The sequence below is a fragment of the Phascolarctos cinereus genome, unplaced genomic scaffold, assembly GCF_003287225.1.
Source record: "Phascolarctos cinereus isolate Bilbo 61053 unplaced genomic scaffold, phaCin_HiC Scaffold_7;HRSCAF=346, whole genome shotgun sequence".
NCBI lineage: Eukaryota > Metazoa > Chordata > Mammalia > Diprotodontia > Phascolarctidae > Phascolarctos > Phascolarctos cinereus.
This window is the reverse complement of record NW_027556180.1, coordinates 183,657,349-183,679,486: the sequence shown is the minus strand read 5'-3', so window position 1 is coordinate 183,679,486 and position 22,138 is coordinate 183,657,349. Positions and strand designations below refer to the sequence as shown.

General features: G+C 34.4%; 1 protein-coding gene across 1 annotated transcript in view; it reads right to left on the bottom strand.

The window, feature by feature from the left end:
• The window catches only part of ROBO2 (roundabout guidance receptor 2), a 709,376-nt gene that overhangs the window by 217,431 nt on the left and 469,807 nt on the right, over positions 1-22,138 (bottom strand). The window contains exons 3-5 of the mRNA XM_078147421.1: positions 17,605-17,762; positions 15,879-15,999; positions 1,205-1,343 (exon numbers count right to left, since the gene is read on the bottom strand). Of these exons, the coding sequence (XP_078003547.1) occupies positions 1,205-1,343; positions 15,879-15,999; positions 17,605-17,762 (418 nt within the window). The remainder of the gene's footprint in view (positions 1-1,204; positions 1,344-15,878; positions 16,000-17,604; positions 17,763-22,138) is intronic.

Genomic DNA, 22,138 nt, shown 5'->3' with positions numbered 1-22,138 from the left:
CGTGTGTGTGTGTGTGTGTGTGTGTGTTCGTGTGTGTGTAGGTTAGCTTTCAGAAATAATTTTCATTCTGTAGCTGTTCTTAATGGATTTCCTGTCCTATTTCTTTCTGAATTTTTTTTTGGTAATGGACAAAAATGCCAGTGACTTTTTGTAGATTTATTTTCCATCCTCATATTTTGCCTGAGTCATTAACTGTTTTGTTACTTTCTTTCCTGATCTCTGGGATCTTTCCTGTAAACTATTTTACAAACTGCAAATAAGGGATAAATGCTTCTCCTCTTTGTCAATTTTTATTCCTTTTATTTACTTTTCTGGTCTTATTACTATGGCTAAGATTTTTAGAATTGTCAAATAATAACAGGAGGAGGAGATATTCTTGCTTTATCACTACACTTATTGGGAAAGCTACCAGTGTATTTTCATTACAAATAATGCTAGCTCTATATACACACACATATAAATATATATCTAAATGTGTATGGATGTATATACATATGTTAATATATATATATAACTATGTGTGTATATATGCACATATATAACTCTCTATAGTACATATAAAATTATGTATGCACATAATTACACACACATACACACACACATTTGATCACATTAAAGAAGGGGCTTTCAAGGCCTATGCTTTTTTAGGATTTTTTTTCTCACTGAAAGCGGTATCATATTGAAAGCTTCTTTATATATTGAGCTATATGAACTATATCATAGTCTCTCAATGGGCTATCCTTCATTGCTGCAATACACTGCCTCTCACCTCTACCTCAAAGAGTCCATAGCTTTTTTCAAACGCAACTCAAGGACTACTTTGAATCTTTTCCTGATCCCTTCAAGTGTTAGTACCCACTCTAACTACTTTTTTTAAACTATTTTCTATTCATTTTATATTTATTCTGTAAATATTTATTTATGTGCATGCTATCTGTCTTGGTAGAAGGTAAGTTCTTTGAGAGTAAGGATTATTTAATTTTTTGTCTTTTTATCCCCAGTTCCCATATCTATGTCTGAAATATAATAGGCACTGATTAAAGCTTGCTGATTGATTGAGAATAACTTTTTGTTGTCCTCAGTTTGTTCATCTATGAAGTGAGGTTATTATCCTTAATGATCTAATAATCTGGGATTTGTCATTCTATAATCACAGCCACACAGCTATCACAGTTAAACCAATTGCAGTTTAGAGTTCTCTTACCTTCCTCTTGGTAAGTCTGTATCATCCTTCTTCCATCTTACAGTTGGTTGAGGATCTCCCTGGACCTGACACCGAAATTCAACAGCTTCTTCTTCCAGTATCACTTGGTTAATTGGTCGTCTGAGGAAAGTGGGTCGCTCTTAGGGGGAAAAAAGGTTTCAAAGTGAAGTACGGTGAGTGTTTTGTGTAAATAGTTTATTATACTTCTCCTGTCCTCAGTGTGGGTATCCATGAACACTCTTTTCTAAACCCTTTTCACTTCTCCCATATTTCTCCTTCTCATTCATTCATATCATTCAATAGATATCTCCAGACAGTTGGCTCACAAATCCATATTGATATCCCCAGGCTCTTCCTAGAACACCACACCTGAATTTCTATATGCCTGCTATATGTTTCTTTCTGAATGTCCTGAAGATATCACCACCCTCCCAGTCACCAAGCTTTAAAATCTTAGTGTTAGTTTTTAAAACTTTTTTCCCCTTTTTCTCAGAGAGTAATCTAATCATTGATTCTACATCTGTAATATTTCTCTTGTCTTTCTCCATCTCTCTATTTACGTAGGCCATTATGATCTCTTGCCTGCCCTGTTTTCATAATCTCTTAACTGTTCTACTAGTTTCCTCTCTTTAATTCATGCTCCATACAGCTGACCAAATAATCCCCTTAATGCACAGGTCTCAACATTCTGTTTCCCCTAGAGAGGCTGTGTGGTGTGCTATTCTTGGATTAAGGAAGATGTGCTTTCGAATCTCATCTGAGACACTTATTAGCTATATGATCCTGGGCAAGTCCTTTGACCTCTCTGAGGCTCTGTTTTCTTATCCAATAAAATAGGGATAATAATATAATAATAGGAACACAGAGTTTCTGCAAGTGTCAAACAAGATGACAAATTTTGGAACTTAGCAAATCACAAAGCAATATACAAATGCCACCTATTATTATAGCTCTTCAGCCTGGCATTTAAGTCCCTCTGCAAGTACATTATTACCCCACCTTTTCAGCTCCTGTTTCACACTATCTCCCTTCACACACTATTTCAGTCAAATTAGACAAAAAGTTTCTCCTTTAACATGATTTGTTTTCTCTAGCTTCCATGCTTTTTTGTAGGCTCTTCCCCATGCCTTTAATGTGTTCCCTCCTCCTTTTTCTAGTAAAAACTTACTTAATTTCAGATTAGATGCCACCTCTTTCATGAATTCTCCCTGATTATCCTGGCTGATAGCACTCTCTCCATCGACAAATTTTCCTAGAGCACCTTGTGAAAGTCCTTCCTATAATCCCACCTCACTTTATCTTATAGTATCTGTATCCTGCCCTCCCTATCCCCACCTCTAGAAAAATGTAGGAGCTCCCTGAGGACAAGAGCTGTCTCATTCTTCATATTTATTTCCTTAGCATATAGTAAGTATTTAATGTCAATTAAATTAAATTAAAATTATAAACTGTTACTGCCCTTAAGTGGATTGATTTTTCTTATATTTCAAGTAGTCTTAATCTGACATGAGTCTATGTGAATTTAGTTTAACTGAACAGAACCAAGGAATCTAATCTTTCTGACTTGAAATTTGCATGTCTACTTATATGTGTCACATGACTGGACATTTAATATACTGAGTTTATACATCTAGGTAAATTGAGCTGAATTAGATGGAAGAAAATTTTTAATTCCCATCATGATACCAGAATAGAATTATGGCTAATAAATACATAGATATAAGGTAGGAGATAGCAGTATTCTCTTTCCTCTAACCCTCCCAAATGACTATGGTGGCTCAGTAGCCACAGAGGGTTTAAACTGCTTGGATGGCAAAGAAAGAACACAGAAGTGAATATTTACAGTTGTGTTTCATATAGAAATGCTGGTTGTATTCTCCAAAATTCAATAACTCTTCCATTAAATTAATGGTTTCTTTTCTGTGGCAGCTATCTGAATTTTTGTGTGATTCATTATTATAAGCTGCTTATCTATTTTCATTTATCTCTAAGTCACGGAGATATGTTGACACCCAAGATTTCATATTGAAATTAAAAAATCTATTATCCAGAAGAAAGAGTGGCCTCAACAACTTTCATAAGATAATAGATTCAGAGCTGGAAGGAAGGAAGGGACTTTAGATATTTTCCTGACTTGGAAGTCCAGTGCTATACTAACCACTACACTATGCTGCCTCATCTTTAGCCATATATCTCTTTTTATGAACATACTTAAAATTCTAAACATCATACTTAAAACTCTAAACATCAGTTTTCTCTACTGCAACTAGACATGCTATGGTTTTCCTTAAGTTACTGGGATGTGAACATAATATTTGTTTTTCTCAGCATCTAAGAAGACATTTTGAGTTAGTTCAGCTCTACTCTAAGACTCGACTATTCTTTAAAAACTTTGGGTCTCAACCAAGAGTAGTGCCCAGCATATGGTATCTTTACTTCTGCTCCTGGGTTGCTAAACATGCTAAAGTCACAAAATTGAAATTACTCTACCTCTTATAAATTTATGGTGCATAACCTTAGTTGGAGCCTCTTTACTACCACCTATCATATCTCAGCAGTAGTTTTATTTACCTCTTATTGACTACTTATTTCACTACCCACAAGATCCTGTACCAAGTCTTTCTCAAGTCTCTAATGTCACTTCACTTCTCCTGTGCATAATGACCACTGGACCATGATTGTAAGCCCATGATACACCATGCATATCCACAAAAAACAGGGTAGAAGGTTGATTTACTGAAAAGACTGAGGCCAGTTGATAGGAGAACTGTCAGGCCCTGTCTTATAGTCATCAAACCTTCCTCAGAGGAAAAGATATTCCTATTCCTCACTAACAATAATCCTACATTCCCAATTCCATTCATTTTCCCTTGTTCCAGAACTTTGTTCAAATAACTATCTTGTTTATGTCATGGATCTCTGAAAATGACCCCAGAGAGTTGGAGGTATTAACGTTTTGCCAGGTGGTCCCTGACTCTTGCAGAAAACAAAGCAAAACAAAACAAAACAAAATAAACATTTGACTGGAATACTCTCAGAGCCATCTAGGGTAAAAATAATGATCCAAATGGAAATCACTTGATATATTAAAATGAGATTTCAGAAACATGACTTCATTTTAACTTTTGTGTCTTACGGAAAGAAATAAGAAATTCCTATAGTGAAGTGATACACTGAAGTATCTAAGATTTATTTTAAAAATTTGATGAGGAAATGCCAATTTTCAGGGATAAAATATTTGTATTTTCCCAAGTGTTGCTTTTCTCTGTATTATCCACATAAAGTACCCTTTCTTCCAGATTAAAAAGGTTAAGTATATGCAAATGTATTTTTATTTAAAATGTTTTGCATATGCAACTACATGAACAAATACAAAATCTAGCAGAGTTAAAGAAAAAAAAAAGACTGCATATTGGCTATAAAACAGGTGGTGAGTTAGTCAGTAGCTTCCTACAGGTGTAAACAACGAGGTACCTAGAAAATACTTTTGTTTCACTTGAATAGAATCTCATTCATAACTGTACTGGTCAAATCAATGAAGGATAAATGCCCTTTAAAAGTCAGTATTATATTACCTAGTATCTAATTTTGCAAACTACTAGAAGCAAAAGGTGGAAATAATGAATTGATAAAGTTCAGACACATTATCATACATGTGAAAATTATGATAACATTTTTTCCATGTTGTCACTTTTTATATGAAGCATGCCTGACACAAATTGAGGAGAAAGTTATCTCTCATGTAGTTTTCTGCCTGTGTCTCATTAAGAGAATTCTCTGAATAGCCCAATCTCTAATTATGCAGCTATGGAGTGATTAGAGAGAATGTCATCACCAATTCAATTAAAATTCTTTACGTGAGATTAACTGAATTCAAATCACCTGCATAACTTGCTTACAAGGTTAATCACTCCGGAGACAATAAGTGCTACAGCAAACAGCTCTCCAGGAGTCAAATCTGTCCAGTTCCAAATAGGGACTTTGGGAAATACAACTTTATTTGAGGTTAAAATATTCAAGTACCTAATATGGTGGCATAATAAAACATTGTAATTTTCTCAACAATATATAAAGTGTAATGTGTTTAAACTGAAGAAGCTTCCATAAATTCAAAATGTGGTCACCTATAACATTTCAAAGTTACTCAAATATATATAATGAAGTAGTCAGTGACTAAACTTTGGGTTCAAGGGTTATAAAGTTGGCAATATCATGTCAGTTATTTCCAAAATAACTTTAATAATTCTTAAATTGTTGTTGCTTGCCATTATAAAAGTAGCTGGTTATTCTGATGATTTACATGGGCAGAGTGCTGTGGTGCTCAGCAATAAAGCAAAAAGACACTTGAGAAAACCAGAGTTAACTATTACAGGTCAAAGACTGCTAGACATGAGTTTGTCAAGCAGGTACTTTTATTTAATGGGATATTTGATCTGGGAAAGACCAAGGTCTAGGCATGGTATTACCCCCTTTGTTTAAATTAATTGTCCATGTACTATAGTCAATTATAGAGGCTGTGATAGCTTTTAATTGTGAATTATTGACCTCCACGTGCCCCTCTGAAAAAATGAGGTGATCATATATCAGCAGCCTAAATGTGATTAAATTTTAACTACCTTAAGACATTTCTATGCTAAGAATTTTGGCCAACTGAGGTAAAATATGCTACATAATGAAGATTAAATTATATTTAAATGTTCTTTAACAGCCTCTCAATACTTATTTTATTAGATGCTTTTTATGTTATCACTAAAATAGTCAACATCTTAAATCTTACAAGTAGATAATATGTTAATTACATAATATTTGAATGCAGTTTAAAAATAACAAAAATCTTACATTTCATAGGAATTTTAGTTATAAAGCACTTTCACATACGTGATTATTTCATTTGATCGTCACAACAACTGAATTAAGTTGGAAGGTTAGATGTACCATTTTCTCCATTTTGGAAAAGATCAGAGAGTTAGATTTAAGATTCACAACCAGATATTCTAACTCTTTTGGTAAAACAGCTATTCATTTATACCATATAAATACATAGGTTCTAATTCTGAAGTACATAAGAAAAAGAAACTATTTTCCAAATGACATAACAGTGTGTTGTAAAATAAATGCTATCCAGGTATACAGTGATTTATGTAATATGAAACATACATAGAGGTCCAGGTAAGTACTTTTCAACTTCAATATGCGCCTTCCTAAAAGCAGGACAAAAATAATTTCTATTTTCCTTAAGATTTCAGAAAATTTTCAGTTAAGAATCTTAAAATCATAGTATCACTGACCTACAGCTCAAGGGACCCCAGAAATCATCTAGCCTAATCCTCTCATTTTTACAGTTGAGGAAATTGAGGCCCGGGGGGTAAATCAACTTTTAGCATGTTGTTTAACCTCTCTGAGATGGAATTTCTAAATCTAAAAATGATGGAGTGGGACCAGATGGCTTTTAATGTTCCTCCTACCTACAGGTCTATGATCCTATAATATTCTATTTTTAGAAAGAATTTCCTCTGTGAACCAGAATGACTGGAAAGCAGGGGTGTTCCAGTTAACTTCATAATGCTGCAAAATTAAATACTTGAGGCAATGAAACCCTTATGAATGACATAGGTAATTACATTCTGGAACTCTCTTTTATGTGTACACAGCTATGTTAGATGATTTCTCAAGTATGTATTTTTAGAAATGTATTCTTTACCAACCACAACTCTTCAATGTAGAAGCCACAATGTCAACACACTTTGAAAGAGGCATCCTAAAAATGCAATGGTCATATATACTCTGATGACTTTAGCTAAACAGAAAATCCTAGAAGGGGGAAAATACACACACACACAAACACACACACATATGTGCATATGTATATGTAGATATATATACATATATATTATATCTCCAAAAAGGTATTTTTAAAATATGATTTAACTAGAAAGATAAGAAATTTTGAGCTAAGAAAATAACTCAGCAACCAGAAATTATGTGTTAAAGTACTCTGTTCTAAAGGAACAGTGATAAAAATCTAAATCTCAAGATGCCTAGCATCTTCAATTTGCTGAATAAATGTAAAATTAGAGACTCAGTGAAATATTTCCCTATGATCAAAGCTGCAGTTAGCAATAAAAGCATAGCATTAAAAAACAAAGCACCACAACTTCCTAAAAATGACAGATAAATAGGTTCAGAAGTCATTCCATCCTACTGATAATAAGGATTGTAATATTCTTTTAAAGTTGCATAATTTTAATGACAACAATTTTCTCAAGTCAGACTTATGTCCCCTAATGACTAAAATTGGCATAACTAAATTTTTTTTTGGTTGGACAATGGGAAGGTTAGGTGACTTGCCCAGGGTCACACAGCTAGTAAGTGTTACATGTCTGAGGCTGGATTTGAACTCAGCTCCTCCCGAATCCAGGGCCAGTGCTCTATCCACTGCGCCACCTAGCTGCCTCCATAACTAAAATCTTTTAAGATAACTTGGAAAATTCTCCCCCCCCATCTCCTTCTTCAAAAACTTTAATTAGGCAACCACAGAATGTGGATAATTTTTTTTAAATAAAATTTTTATAATTTTTTTTTTACAATTTTTTGGTTCACAAAGGCATCCTCCGCTCTCTGATTGGCCAAGAACCATGTTCTATATGAAAATTTGGGGAGAATAAGCAATATAATTTATCATTCCTTAATACTAGCTTTATTTATGGCGTACTGTACAGCTTGTACATTTTAAAACTGCAGATCTCTTCAACTGAATTAGTCTTAGAATCTTAAAATCCTAAGGCAACCCTAAAGCAGGTAGTATTACTTAAAGTTTCATGAAAAATGGCAAAATGTACACTAATGTACAATAATGTCCTAAATAATATGACTAAAAGAAGAAATGTGGGAAACTATAGGAAAAAAAACAACACTGATTATTTTAGTCATCATTTCATCGCCATTCTCAATACTTACACAAGTATTACTGATCCATCATCAGTTTCCTAGCCCATATCATATTTCTGGTAATAAATCTGAGTCACAAAAGGTATTAAGAAACATGCCTGGAACTAACAAAAAAGTTGCTTGTTAGAGCAGGGTTCAGAGTATTGGAGTTCCTAATTTATGAGAGTTAAACTAAAATTGACAAATTATTTTTTAGTTTTACTTTTTTCAAAAAACTTATCTTTACTGGTAAAATTTCACCTACATTTAAATAAAAAGACAAAAAAGTGCATGAATACACATGCAAAAATATTCATGCCTTAGATTAAATTACTCTTTCTCAAATTACCAATGAATTTTTAAGTGTCAAATCTAATGGCCTTCTTGACCTCTGCAGCCTTTGATACTGTTGATCACTCTGTAGGAAAAATTCATTATATTTATATATTTATTATTTTGATTTATTATATTGTTTGGAAAATGTATTATCCTTTTTAAATCCAACCCTATATAATTAAAGGTTGTCTGCATCCACAATGTTACCTGACATCATTAGATCTCTTAGGAATTCTGGAGATGGCTACAATGAATTTTGGTTTCCCCCAGGTCATGATGCCACCTAAATTATTCTTGTTTTAGTTTGCCACACCAGGATTTGTTTTGGGTCCATACAAGTTTGTGTTTTGGCTTAGCTCAAATTTTATTGAATATCCACCTCAATCTACCTTTTTTTCCAAGTTGCCTTCTAGGCAAAATTGCTTTATTGGGTAAGGGTGGTTCTGTGGTTTGGTTTGACTTGCCTAAATCCTATATACCATAAATCTTCTAGAGCCTGGAGGACAGGGAGCTCCACCTCCTTTCTGGCTTGCTTTCCTCTACCAAATGACCTAATACATTTCTTTCTAAAAACTGTTTTAGATTTTGGGTCTTCTTCTTGTGAACAACTCTCTTATTGATACCCTTTTTTTTAGGTTTTCATGATACTGCTCTCTCCTGATTCTCTTCTTATTTGTCTATTACTTCTTGTAGGATATTCTTGTAGAACAGTCATCCAAATCACTTCTGCTAACTGTGGAGAACCCTCAAAGCTCTTTCCTAGGCACCTTCTCTCTTCTACCTCTATACTGTTTTACTTGGTAATCTCATCAGCTCCCTTGGATTCAATTATCATCTCTATATAGTTAGTTCTCAGATCTATTTGTCCTACTCTAACTACTGTCCTGCCCTACAGTCTCACATAGCTTATTGGACATATTGAACTTAACATTTCCAAAACTGAAATGAGTATATTTTCCCCAAAATCCTAACCTCTTCCTAACTTCCCCATTATTGTTGAGGATACCACTCACTCATGCTCCCAACCTCTCCCTCTCCCTCTCCCTCTCCCTCCTTCTCTATATTACATCTAATCAGTTGCCAGGTCTTGTTTCTTCCTCTGTAACATCTCTTGCAGGTATCCCCTTCTCTCTTTTGACACTGTCATCATCTCAGTTGCAGGCTTTAATTTCTTCATGTGCAATAGCTTACTAGTTTTTCTTTCTGCCTCAAGCATCTCTACCCTCCAGTCCATCCTCCACTCAACTGTTAGTGGTCTTCCTGAAATGCAGGTCTGATCATGTTACCTCCATTTCCTTATTTAATAACTTCTAGTAGCTCCCAGTTATCTGTCAAACAAATATAAAATCCTGTGGCCTCTTCTTATCTTTCCAGTCTTATTATAGCTTACTTCCGTCTCCCTCCACCTACTCTGAGATCCAATGTCACTAGCCTCCCTCCTCTTTCTTGCACATGACATGCCAGCTCAAAACTCTGGGAATTCTCTCTTGCTGTCCTCCATTCTTGTAACTCTCTCCCTCCTCATCTCTGCCTGTTAGCGTCCCTGACTTCCTTCAAGTTTCAGCTAAAGTCCAACTTTCTACAAGAAGCCTTTCTTACTTGTCCTTTATCCTATTGTCTTCCCTTTGAGATTATTTCCATTTAACTCTGTATATATCTTGTTTCTAAGTCGATATTTGCATGTTGTCTCCTCCATTACAGTGTGATCTCCCTGAGAATCCCTCCATGAGGGATTGGGTATTTTAGTTTTAATTGTTTTTTGCCTTTCATTATGCCCAGCTCTTAACACAGTGCCTGGAACATAAGGCATGCTTAATAAATGCTTGCTGACTTGACTTGTTGACATCACAATTCTCAAAATTATTTTCTCAAAAGTCATGCCAGTGAAACACAAGGTTTGGAACTACCTCTTTGTAGAGTGGGTTGGAAAATCAATTAGGGGCAGTGTAAAGGACTTCTTGAATCAGTAAAGTGAGAGAACATAATTTTTTGTGGACTCAGCTGTAGGACCCTTCAGCTCCTTTCAGTAGTATGTGAATTGGGGCACAGGTTGAGTGTGGTAGACATAATCAATAACTCAATAAGGTTTAAGTTTTCAAAGACATAGGTAATAATGGGAGAAGGGAGCAAGCAATTTGAGAATAAGGAATAGGCTAGAGAATAGATGAACTGGTTTGATGCTCAAATATGTTAAATTGATAAAAGGCACAAACCTATAATTTTAAAATTTCTAAAGAAGTTTAACTGAATATAAAGCAATTGCCACAACCAAGATGCCAAAATAACTCTGAAACTCCCTCAACCAGAAAATGCATGATCTCCTTGTCAAATGGAGAGAAATAGAATTCAAATGCAATACTATTTTAGAATAAATTTAAAATTCTTTGGAAAAATATTTCAGAGAAGAATGAGAGAAGATTATTAGCCATATAGCTTGATATTACAGGTGAGAAATACATGGAAAAACAGATTTAAAGAAACCCTGACATGAGACTCAATTAAGCCAAATAATCCAAAAATATTTAAGGATGAACCTGGAAGGAAGACAACAGAAATATTTCAAAATTTTTACAGCCAATTATTTTCTTCATCAATGACAATACAGTATTAAATGCATGAGGAAGGAGAATCTCAGATATTATTATTACTGAAAAAGTGAACAAGAAATGTTAATAACTGTCAACCCATAAGCCTACCTTATCATCTTCACAAAGTTAATGAAAAAGCTTACAAACAAATCTCTGTGATAGAACACATCTTCTGAACAATGCAATTGACTGAAAAGTATAGAGAATATAATATCCCAATAACCTTACAGTACTTAAAAAAAACCTGATTTCATAGAGCATATTTGATATTAAAATCTCTGTTATAATGTCTTTCATGTATACAGTATGTTAAGGTGATATAAAATTCCTTGATAGAAGATATAACTTTATTTGAGGACCTTTTGCTTATTAATATCAACTGAGGCCCAAAAAAGACAGACTCATGATCACACACAAAAAAATCATCTGTCATGGAGTATAACTGTCAGGGAGTATTTCCAGTGCAGTGTCAAACAGAAAGAGATACTTCCTGTAAACAGAGAAGTCCTTCATTTGTATGTAACTTAACATTTGGCTGATTTTTTCAAACTGTGGAACATTGCATAGCCTTTTCAATTAGTTCCATAAACAGTAAGCCAATTAGAAATTACTAAGCATTTACAGGCATTGTGATAAGTGCTGGCAATACCAGGAAAGATAAAAATAGTCCTTTCCCTCACAGATCTCCTATTCTAAATAGAGAAGAAAACATGGAATTATCTAGTACATAAAAGATATATACAGAATAAATGGAGGTATTTTCATAGGAGAAGGAGCCAGCAACTGGGGGAACTAGAAAGGTCTAAGCCAGGCGTGGGGAACCTGAGGACTCAAGGCCACGCATGGACTTCTAGGTCCTTGGGTGTGGCCTTTTGACTAAGTCCAATTTTTACAAAACAAATTTGTTCTGGGAAGTTTGGATTCAGTATAGAGGGCCACATGTGACCTGGAGATGACAAGTTCCTCCCCCCATCTAGGCAAGGTGAGGGGGAAGAGACTTCCAGGCAAAGATGACAGCCACTGCAAAGAGAGGAAGACAAGGAGTGATGTGGACAAGGAACAACAAGGAGGCATGAGTCGTAGAATCACAGCCTCATGATATAGTTTCAAATGTGGTACTGCTAAACCTTCAGCATATGGCAAGGAGTAAAGTATAGGAAGAATAGAAAATATAAGAAGGTTTCAGATTGTGAAGAGTTTTAAGTGTCAAATAGAGGGCTTTGACTTGATGATGGAGATAACTACAAGCCACTGAAGCTCCCTGAGGAGGAGGTGATATGGTCACATAGATACTGTAAGAAAATCACATAAGTATCATTTCAGTGAAGGATAAACTGGAGTGAGGAAGGACTTGAGGCAGAAAGATGAACCAGAAGGTTATTGCAATAGTAAAGGTCAAAGTTGCCTGAAGCCTGAACTAAGGTGGCAGCTGTGTGACTATAGAGAAGGAGATGTATACAAAAGATTGTGAAGACAGAAATGACAATATACCTTAGTTAAATATATGGAATGAGTGACAGTGAGGAGTAGAGGACGACACTGAGGTTGTGAGCTTATGTAACTGGGATGATTGTAGTGCCATCGACACTAATAAGGAAATTTGGAAGAGGTAAGGGTTTGGGGAAAAGATAATGAATTCTGTTTGGTTATATTCAATTTGAGGTACTTATAAATATCCATAGATACTCAAATGGAAGTTTATGAATATGAAACTACAGATCCAAAGAGACACTATGTCTATTAATAAATATATATGTATATACATATATACATACGTGTGTGTATGTGAGTACGACTTGTCTGAATAGAGATGATAATTGAACCCATGAAAGCCAATGAGATCACCTATGGGAGATCCTATAGAGGAAAATGAGAATAGGGTTGGAACTTTGAATGGAACATTGTGAAGGATTTACAGTGAACATAGACAAGGATTATACAGGATGAGAAGGCATGAGTGGGTTATGATTTCAACAGCTGGACAGAGTATTCATACCTATAAGATCACAAAACCCTAGAAGTACTGAAATATTGTTGCATAGAATTACTTCAAAATAAAAATAAAAGCCAATCAACAACAACAACAAAATCCTCTATCTTCTCTTCTATAAGAATATCAGACTGGAAGTAGGACCTAAATTATCACTTTTCAGAAAATTATTACCTTACCAGCTCTGTTTCCTTATTTTGCATGTTGTTTGTTTTATTATATATAAATGTTTTACTTCCCTTTATTAATATTTTATTAAATATTACTTATGTTATTTTAAAAATGATTTTTAAATGACACTCTTAGGCAAGGTCTCACCAGTCAGCCCTATCAGTTCACTAATTTCTATCATGTTATTTAAAAATTACAAAATGTTTATAATAGTTATAAAATTTTCTAGAAGCATTACTTCTGAAAAACTCAGGGCCTTGTGATCTCCAATTCAGTCTATAATTTCTGTGGAAATCTGACCTTAATCCACCATAAACAAAATTTAAATTTCTTGGAGAATAGCTCCATACCAGTGAATTTCTACATTACTTCTGTATTCTAGGAATAACAGAGTATGGCTGAGTATTTCTTTAATGAAGGTACGGAAGAAGACAGAGGAAAATAATTCCAGTTCAATTACATTTCTTACACTTATTATTGTTGTAACATTACATTAAATCTCTTCAATTTTCTACTCAAGGCAATTTTATTCCCATTATTTTATCTGTATTTTAACACTGAATGATACTCCTACACTGTAGCATTCCTAAAGACCCCAAACATTTGGTTGGTTAGAATAATACTAAATACAAATTCCTCTAAACAGAAGATATGTAATATGTGGTCACACAAAGTCAGCTTTCAATGACCACTAATTTTACATAGTACAAGACAAAGTTGTACTTTACTAGTTATATGCTAAAGCCTATTTTTAGGATATTGTAGCTGACTAAAGATATTTAAGGCCAAACTTGTGCTTCTCAGAGCACTCAAGGATGGAAATTTGCACACAGACTTTGAATAGCTATATTTTTACTATTCGATTTATTTAAAAATTATTGGTTACCCCAGTGCTTTTGTCATTTTGGACTTCAAGCTGCTAAGTATCCTTAGGGAATATTACCAGATATTACTCAGTTTTCAAAGTGAATGAAAAGAGGGGCTTGCTCTCCTGCATATATATTCACAAAATATAACTTTAACCCTCTGTATGTAACAGGAATACTAAAGCAACTGAAAAATTTCTACCCTTTCCTTAAGTCATACAATGTCATAATCCCTTGGAGCAGAGAGCCTTTCTTTAGGGATCTATACAGGCCTTTACAGTCATATAATAGCAAATCCCCTGGCTGCCACAGGAACTAGGCTCCTTTAATGTCTTGCATTGAAGTACATGATCATTCTGAAGCACAAAACCTAAAATTTATGAAGTTTACAATTGCATTATTTGTGCTATATAAACTACTTCCTTCAGGTACATACATATTCACCATGAGACTTGAACGAGATTTCTTAGTACTGACCTTCACTATAAGGAAATGTTCTGTTTTCCAGATCGCTTTAATTCTATCTCTCTTCTCCCTAACATTTTACTTCCATTTCTCCACATTTTCCCTCTTTTCAAAATTTAACCTCCCTCCCACAGTAACAACTGCAGATTTTGATAGCTGCAAGAAGCAACTGAATTCAACTCATTCACAAAAGAATACTCATTATAACATATACAACAAGTGTTGTTCTAGCTTTTGCTTGAAAAGTTCCAGGGACAAAAGGGTGAGAAAGGAGATCCTGTCAGCTCTTTAAGCATCCCATTCCCTGTTTTTCTTGACACAAAGCCTAAATTAGACTCTTTGAAATTGCTACCTGAGTTCTGAACTTTGGGGCCCAAATTCTCATCTCCTCACATGATGATCCCTCAATGATCCCTGAAACTTAATTACTACATATTACTCAAGACTCAACTAGGAAAATTCAAAAGGTATATCAACTTTTATAGCACTTCTGCCCCCCGCTTCATGTTTGTTTGCTTCATAATCAATGCCTAATCATAAATGGGAATGTTTGCCTGGTTTCTGATCACTCAATTAAGCCCTGACAACTTTAAAACCAAAATATGTCTTATGAACACAAATAAATTTCTATTTAACTACAGTATATAAAATATTAAATAGTTACAAAAAGTCCATATTGTATGCAAATTAAATATAAGAAGAAATGTCTTAATTTTTGTTTTCTTACAGATGAACAGAATATACAACTCCTTTAGATTTTCCATCCCTCTATTTTCCCATTACTAGACATAAAATTCATTTTTAAAAAGATATGGTAGCTAAAATGGTCACCCCAAACCCAAATATAAAATCATAAAATTTTAGACCAAGAAGGAACCTAAGAGATAAACTAATCCAACTCCCTCATTTTATAAATGAGAAAAATAATCACAAAAGAGATTTGGGTGACTTGCCCATAGTTCTACAGGCAGAGCCTGAATTGATTAGTCTGACTTTAAATTCAGTCCTTTTTCCACCTAACCAAACTACTCTCTCAAATATTTGATAAATGTGTAGGCCAAAAATTATAAATGCCAAAGTTACAGAATATAAAGCAAGTTTTTAAAGTTTCAGGTTCTTTTAATCAGGGATCTCAGGTTAAATCTGAAACACAACGTCAGTTAAATAGCATAACCATTACCTAATTTATCAGTCATTCAAATTGCAGACAAGCCAAAAAAATATTTTCTACAATTTGTGAACTAACCTTAGCAATCCTGGTACTTTCTTATTAGATTAAATGTTTACAATCTATGACAAAAATAATTAATAATTTTAAAAGATGTCTTTACCAAAGACGGTCAGTTCTGCTGGATCACTGTCTCTTTCTCCCACCATATTTGTGCCAACACAGGTATACATGCCTGCGTCACTCTTTCTAGTATTTGAAATCATCAGTTTTCCACCACGGATCTGTTTCAAATAAAATATTCATATTTATAGAAATATATTAAAATCCTTACATCATATTCAAATCATTATCAGCATATTATTTTTGCTTTTTAAGATCAAATATGGAGGTGAGTCAGTCATATGCTAAGGATGACAGAGAACACTTGGAGAGTCTGAGTGCCGAACAAGAGGATCCTCTATAGAAAGATCCTTTGGGCAGATCCTTTAAGAAAATTTATGGGGAAATACAGATATCTTACTTTTCACTGCCCAGTCTTCATATGAATCAGGAATAATTCAAAATGTATATTAGAAATGCACCAAAGGACAAAATTACAAAATACATCTTACCTGTGTGTTCAAGTGCCTTGGAATAGACCCTCTATAGTTAGAACCCACATCTAGACTTTCTCCCACTTAACTTGATGCCTAAATAAACTCTTATCAGCTATCCCAATTACTCTTTATTTCTGTATGTCCACTAAGTATCTTCTCTATAGCCTCTCTACATCATACACTGTAATTTCCCAGGAAATATTATTTATTAATATTTTATCAAGCACTCTTGTATGATTGCGAACCATTTTTTTCTATATTCCACATTTACTGGGAACCAAACTCCCTTTAGCAATGTAGATTCCATCAACGTAGACAGCCAGAGTAAGAATACTAAGCTTTATTATCTTTATGGTTCCTGGATCTGATTCAGTCATATGGTCATAACCTACGTATAAGAAAAATCTGCCTGTTAAAAAATGAAAGATGACCATGCCATAGGCCCAGTGACATGGCTGAGTGCTTATATCTGATCCCCAAATTCAATCAAAGGAAAAGATTAAGTTAGATGAAATTCCACTTTAAAGCATAAGATTTATACTAAATAGTGTCTAATAACACTGTTTTCAGGAAATCTTCAGGTGAGTCAACTCAATAAAATACAATAAATGATTTGGACCTGGTCAGTCTTTTTTTCATTTTACAAATATGGATTTTTCTCATGCATAAAAAATAGCTAAGTAGTTAAAACAGAAATTTTTAAAAATATTTGAAATATTTTATTTTAATTTATTTACATAAAAATGCCATAAAAATTTATCTGGAAAAATTAATTTAAGAAAAAAATGACTGAAAGTTTCTTCATCATAAATGTTAACATTTTATAAGGCACAGAGTAGTTTAACGGAGAGAGGACCAACTTTGGAGTTAGGAATACCTAGCTGTAAGTATTATCTCTGCTACATATAAGCTGTGTGACACTGTGTAGGTCACTCATTTCTCAGTGCCCCTGCAATTCTTTAAGACCATAAAGATGAGTTGTAAATCTGTATCAGAGAATGAAGTTTAGAGATAAAGTACTCCCCACACTGATAAAATAACAGGTCCAAACTAAAACAAATAATTTTCTAACAATTTTTTTTCAGTTCATGTACTTTCTAAATATTTCTCACTTCTTAATTGGTAAGGAATGATTTGCCATTGAAATTTTAAAAGGAATATGGAGATTCATGTTGATTTTATACACATAATGAAAAGTAATTTGTTAGAGATAAGTTCTGGTATACAACATTTGTCTTTATACAATCTAGATATACATTAGCTATAAACTGTCATTTCAGCTTGACTCACACTTATTCTCTCTTCTCTGTCATCAATTCGAACTTTGTCTTTCTTCCAATAGATGGTGGGCTCTGGATGTCCTCGGGGAGGCTGGCATTCCAAGATGGCAGGCTCTCCGGCTGCCACAACAACATCTGTTGGATTTTGCCGGAAGTCATCTCTTAATACTGAGGAAAGAAAATGAATTTTCTTGTTTGCAAAAATCTGATTGACAGTGATTTTTCACATGCTGAGGCATAAGCAGAATGTGTTTATTGAGTTATTTTATTTATCAGAAAAGTTTCCAGGTGATTATCATTAGCAAATCATTGCTCTGGCTGTTAACATTAGAAAAAACTCCAGAAAACATTTTAATTATGTTTTAAAACTCAGAGTGGAGGCAAGCATCAAGAGAGCTCTATGAGGCACCTTTCTTATGACATGAATACAGATGGGATAGGTGTTATTTTCATTGAACTTCTGAAGGTAGATTAATTGTTCACCATTTTAACATACTAGCACCCACATATACAGGCCTTCATTTTCATCCATTCTGTAATTCCACCTGCCAAGTGACATCTGGACAGCGTGACATGCAGAGGAGGGATATCCCTTATAGCAGTTTTGTCAGGCTGACATTTCCCTCTTTTCATTAAGGAGAACAGCAGGTTGGACCTCAGTTGTAACCTCTGAAAATCTGGCATGCCTGACTCTCCAACTGTCACCTACATCTTTTCAGGTTTCCTTTTTTCTTTTTTTCTTCTGGGCAGGTGAACTGCCTGAAAAAGTGATTCATTCCTTACTGGATTGAAGATTTGCAATTTTATTAGGCAAGTAGTAATTTTATTTAAAAAAGATCTAAATTTTAAAATTAACAGTTATGAAAGGTAGTCAAGTTAATAGGCCTAATGTCATGACTGTATCTATTTTTCCCTATTTGCTAATATTCTTCTAGCCTTGACAAGTTTGGTATTCCAGTGGATAAAGGGGGGGGGGAAATTGCTCATGACTGATAAAAGCTGTCTGGAAACAAAATTAAGCAAAGAATTAGTTTATTAAGTAAATTATACTCATGTAAATTGGGACTTAGGTAAATTAACTAGCTTCAGTGTCCTATAATGATATCTATTTCCTCTGATCCCTACTCACTGGTCTAAGTCTCTGGGTTAATTGACATTCTCCAAATAAATAAATGTTCATCTCCTGAAAATAGCTCCAGAGAGACAATTGAGAATTTTAGGGTTTTCTCCTTCTTGCCTTTCTGCTACATATCCTTTAACAGAGTTTTCCATCTTAATGAAGTCATAACCCTTTTAAAGATTAGAAAGTCTCCCACTGAAGGAACAATCAAGAAAACTTTAGCACAAATTAGTCTCTCTCATCATATAAATAGAGTTAATTTACTGCTTTTGAAGCTAAAACATATTAAAGCTTAACACTCAGAAATACTGATTTTCTGTCCTCTCAACTTCTAGGCAAGAATGTGTGATTGATATACATAAAAGTTTGTTTCTAAATGGGCTGAGACATGTGTACATTTAAATGTGATATTCAGTTGTGGGGTTATAATGTGTTTGTCAATCAGGTAAATTCTCTATGCTTTGGTGATTAATTTGTGTTCTAATACCTAAACAGCTGCCTATTTATGCAATGCTAAAAAGTGCAAAAACATGGTAACAGGGTGATGAGTACTCTTACAATATCTGAGACTGGCAACAAATGGTGTTTTGGCAGGGACCCAAATTGTTCCAAAATGGCACATCTGGCAAGTTGAAACTGTCTTTAGAATTGGTTTCCTAACAAAAACATGCCAAAAAGCAACTCAAAAGCTACTTATAATTAATACAAATCATTCTTATGTACAATTCCATTTTGACCACAACAATACAAATTACTGAAAATAGCATCTTTTGACTTAGGAAACAAAGATAAAAACAAATAACATGGAAAACTATAGCAGCACAACAAGATGGAAGGCATGGGTTGCTACTGTTTAGCAATAGAACATATGTTTGTGGCAATTACGGAAAAAAGATTTCCATTTGCAAATGAAGCCAAGAAAACCAACATCCACAGTAATTTCATGCTTGCAGACTACTCATGTCTGAAGTAGAGGGTAGACAATGATACAGCTAAGGACTACATACTTCCACAATTCATAAAATACTCTAGCGCTTGCATGGGTGTTTAGAAATTTACTTTTATTTGTCACTTCATATCATTCTCTTTATTTCAGGTTATCTAGAGAGACAAAACCCAAAATAAATGCATAAATAGATAAATGAAAAACATCAATTTAAAGTTGCCATAAGAATGATAAAATCTTCTAGAAATGTTAATACAAAAATACCCATACGTGGGCCAAACTAAGATTTGTCAGCCATGACTGTGACAGGTCGACTAACCTTGAACTTCTCCAGTGCTTTTTACAATATCTGGTCTCTGTGGTTTTATAATCCTTTTTCCTATGTGTATACAGATATGATTTTACTTTTTAAAGTTTTGTAACCACAAGTTTTATTCTTTACTCTGAGAAATATTAATAAATCAGTACTTACTATAATCAATCATTATAAATTAATGCTTACTATAGGATACATACATGTATAGACACATTTGTATACCTGCATATTAATAAATGAAGGGTATGCCTCCTTTCAAGGTTCTTTGTGTATGTAAATTTTCTTTCTCTTACCCTATGGAATTAGTGTTAGCTTTTCACAGATATTAACTCAGAAGAAAAGCATTTTGTAAGGCCTTTGATTTCTCACTTGTAAGAACAAACCAAGGTTATTCTCCTGACACTAGCCAGATAATTGGCATATATCCTGTAAGTGTTAATTGTGCCTTGCCTTTTGCTTTTATACCTAACACCAGCCAAGAATGTCTCCCCATCCATTCCTCAAAAGCCTTATATCTGGAATTATAGATAAAATCCTTCACCTCTCCCTTGCTAGCTAACATTAAGTAAATTAGAAAACATTGTGTAAGTTTTTGCCTTATCTAACCTGGAACCAGTATTCCACGTTACTTTTTAGACATTTCCAATCCATGTCACCTATAGTCTAAACACCTTCCTTTTACTCCTCATCCTCCTCCCACCAGAACCTTAGACTCCATTCCTGGAGCCCTGAGCCCTGATAGGTTAGATTTTGCTGTATCTTCTCTAGAACCAAGACTCTAAGTCACTTTTCAGTCATTTTAAAAACCATGCTGCTGCAGTTGTCCCTCTTTCTTCCTCCCCTACACCCCCCCCACTCCCTTAATTATCTCTTATTGGTGTCTTAAGCTCCTTGAGGTTAGGGACTGTCTTGCTTACTTTTACTTGTATCTCCATCACAGTGCCCATCATATATAATGTCCCTCAATCCATTACTAGTGGTAGATAACATCTTGTTCCCCACAATTACCATCTTGGAAGCCCTGAAAAGTAGGAATCATTTCTAGCACATGACACATTTGTATGACTAGGCACATCACACACACACGCACACACACACACACACACACACACACACACACACACACATATACTGAATGGTCTGGTTAGCCTTGAGGGCAGAAGCTTTTTCATTCTTTACCTTGATACCACTAGAAACTTTGGGCATAACAAGCATTTAATAAATGTTTGTTGAATGGAACTACATTGAACAAATTTGAGCTGGAGTAGGAATAAATTCACCCACTGAAAGTATGTGCCATCATTCAGTCCCAATTATGAACAATAGTTAACAGATGTGGTAAGTGTGAGAGTCAAAAATACTTTCAGAACAAGTTCTTTTCTTAGCCTGTCACTGAGTATCAACTTCCTTGAGTCTTTTCCCTGATTTTCACTTTGTTTTCCTTCTTTTCCCCATTCTTATTCTTATACTTCTTTTCTTTACTAAATCTCTCCCATGCACACTAATGTTATTACTAATAAAATAAAGATCATAGAACCAGTTGTGTAATGTAATTCAGGACAAGAGAGAAGAAAAGCCTTGATCTTGTTACTACGGTATTATACTCAGTGTCTTTGGAAGCATGTACTTCATAAGAAGAATGGAATGTTGTGCAACAAGAAATTATAGTAATCTAGACCCTAGAAAACTTCCAAGTCTTCCAAAAGCTCCCATTTGTGGATCGCATTACAATGATTTCATCAAGCCCCAGAACACTAAAGTGTCCATATCAGTGATATCCACAGCCACTTGAAAGAGATCAGCCCTGCAATTCATGAAGAAAAAAAAAATGAAAGATGCATATTTTCTGGATTATGAAATGCAGTTGGAAAGGAAATAATTAGAAGTTAGTTCACTTAGTGTGTATCTTAGACAAGCCATGCAGATGGAAAATGATCTAAGTTCAGAAATTAATCAGTAGAGTATAATCATTTCTCCCTTCTTTCTGAGAGCTTAAGTACCCTGTCAGAAATACTGGCGAAATCAGCTAGCTCCTCACTCCAGTTCTTTACACTGGACACATGACCATCTGTGTTTCACAGTACCCCAGTTTCTCAATATTTAGAAAGATTAACATAAAGCTGTTATGCAGATGAATTGGAAAGGGAAAAGTTGAAAGGCAT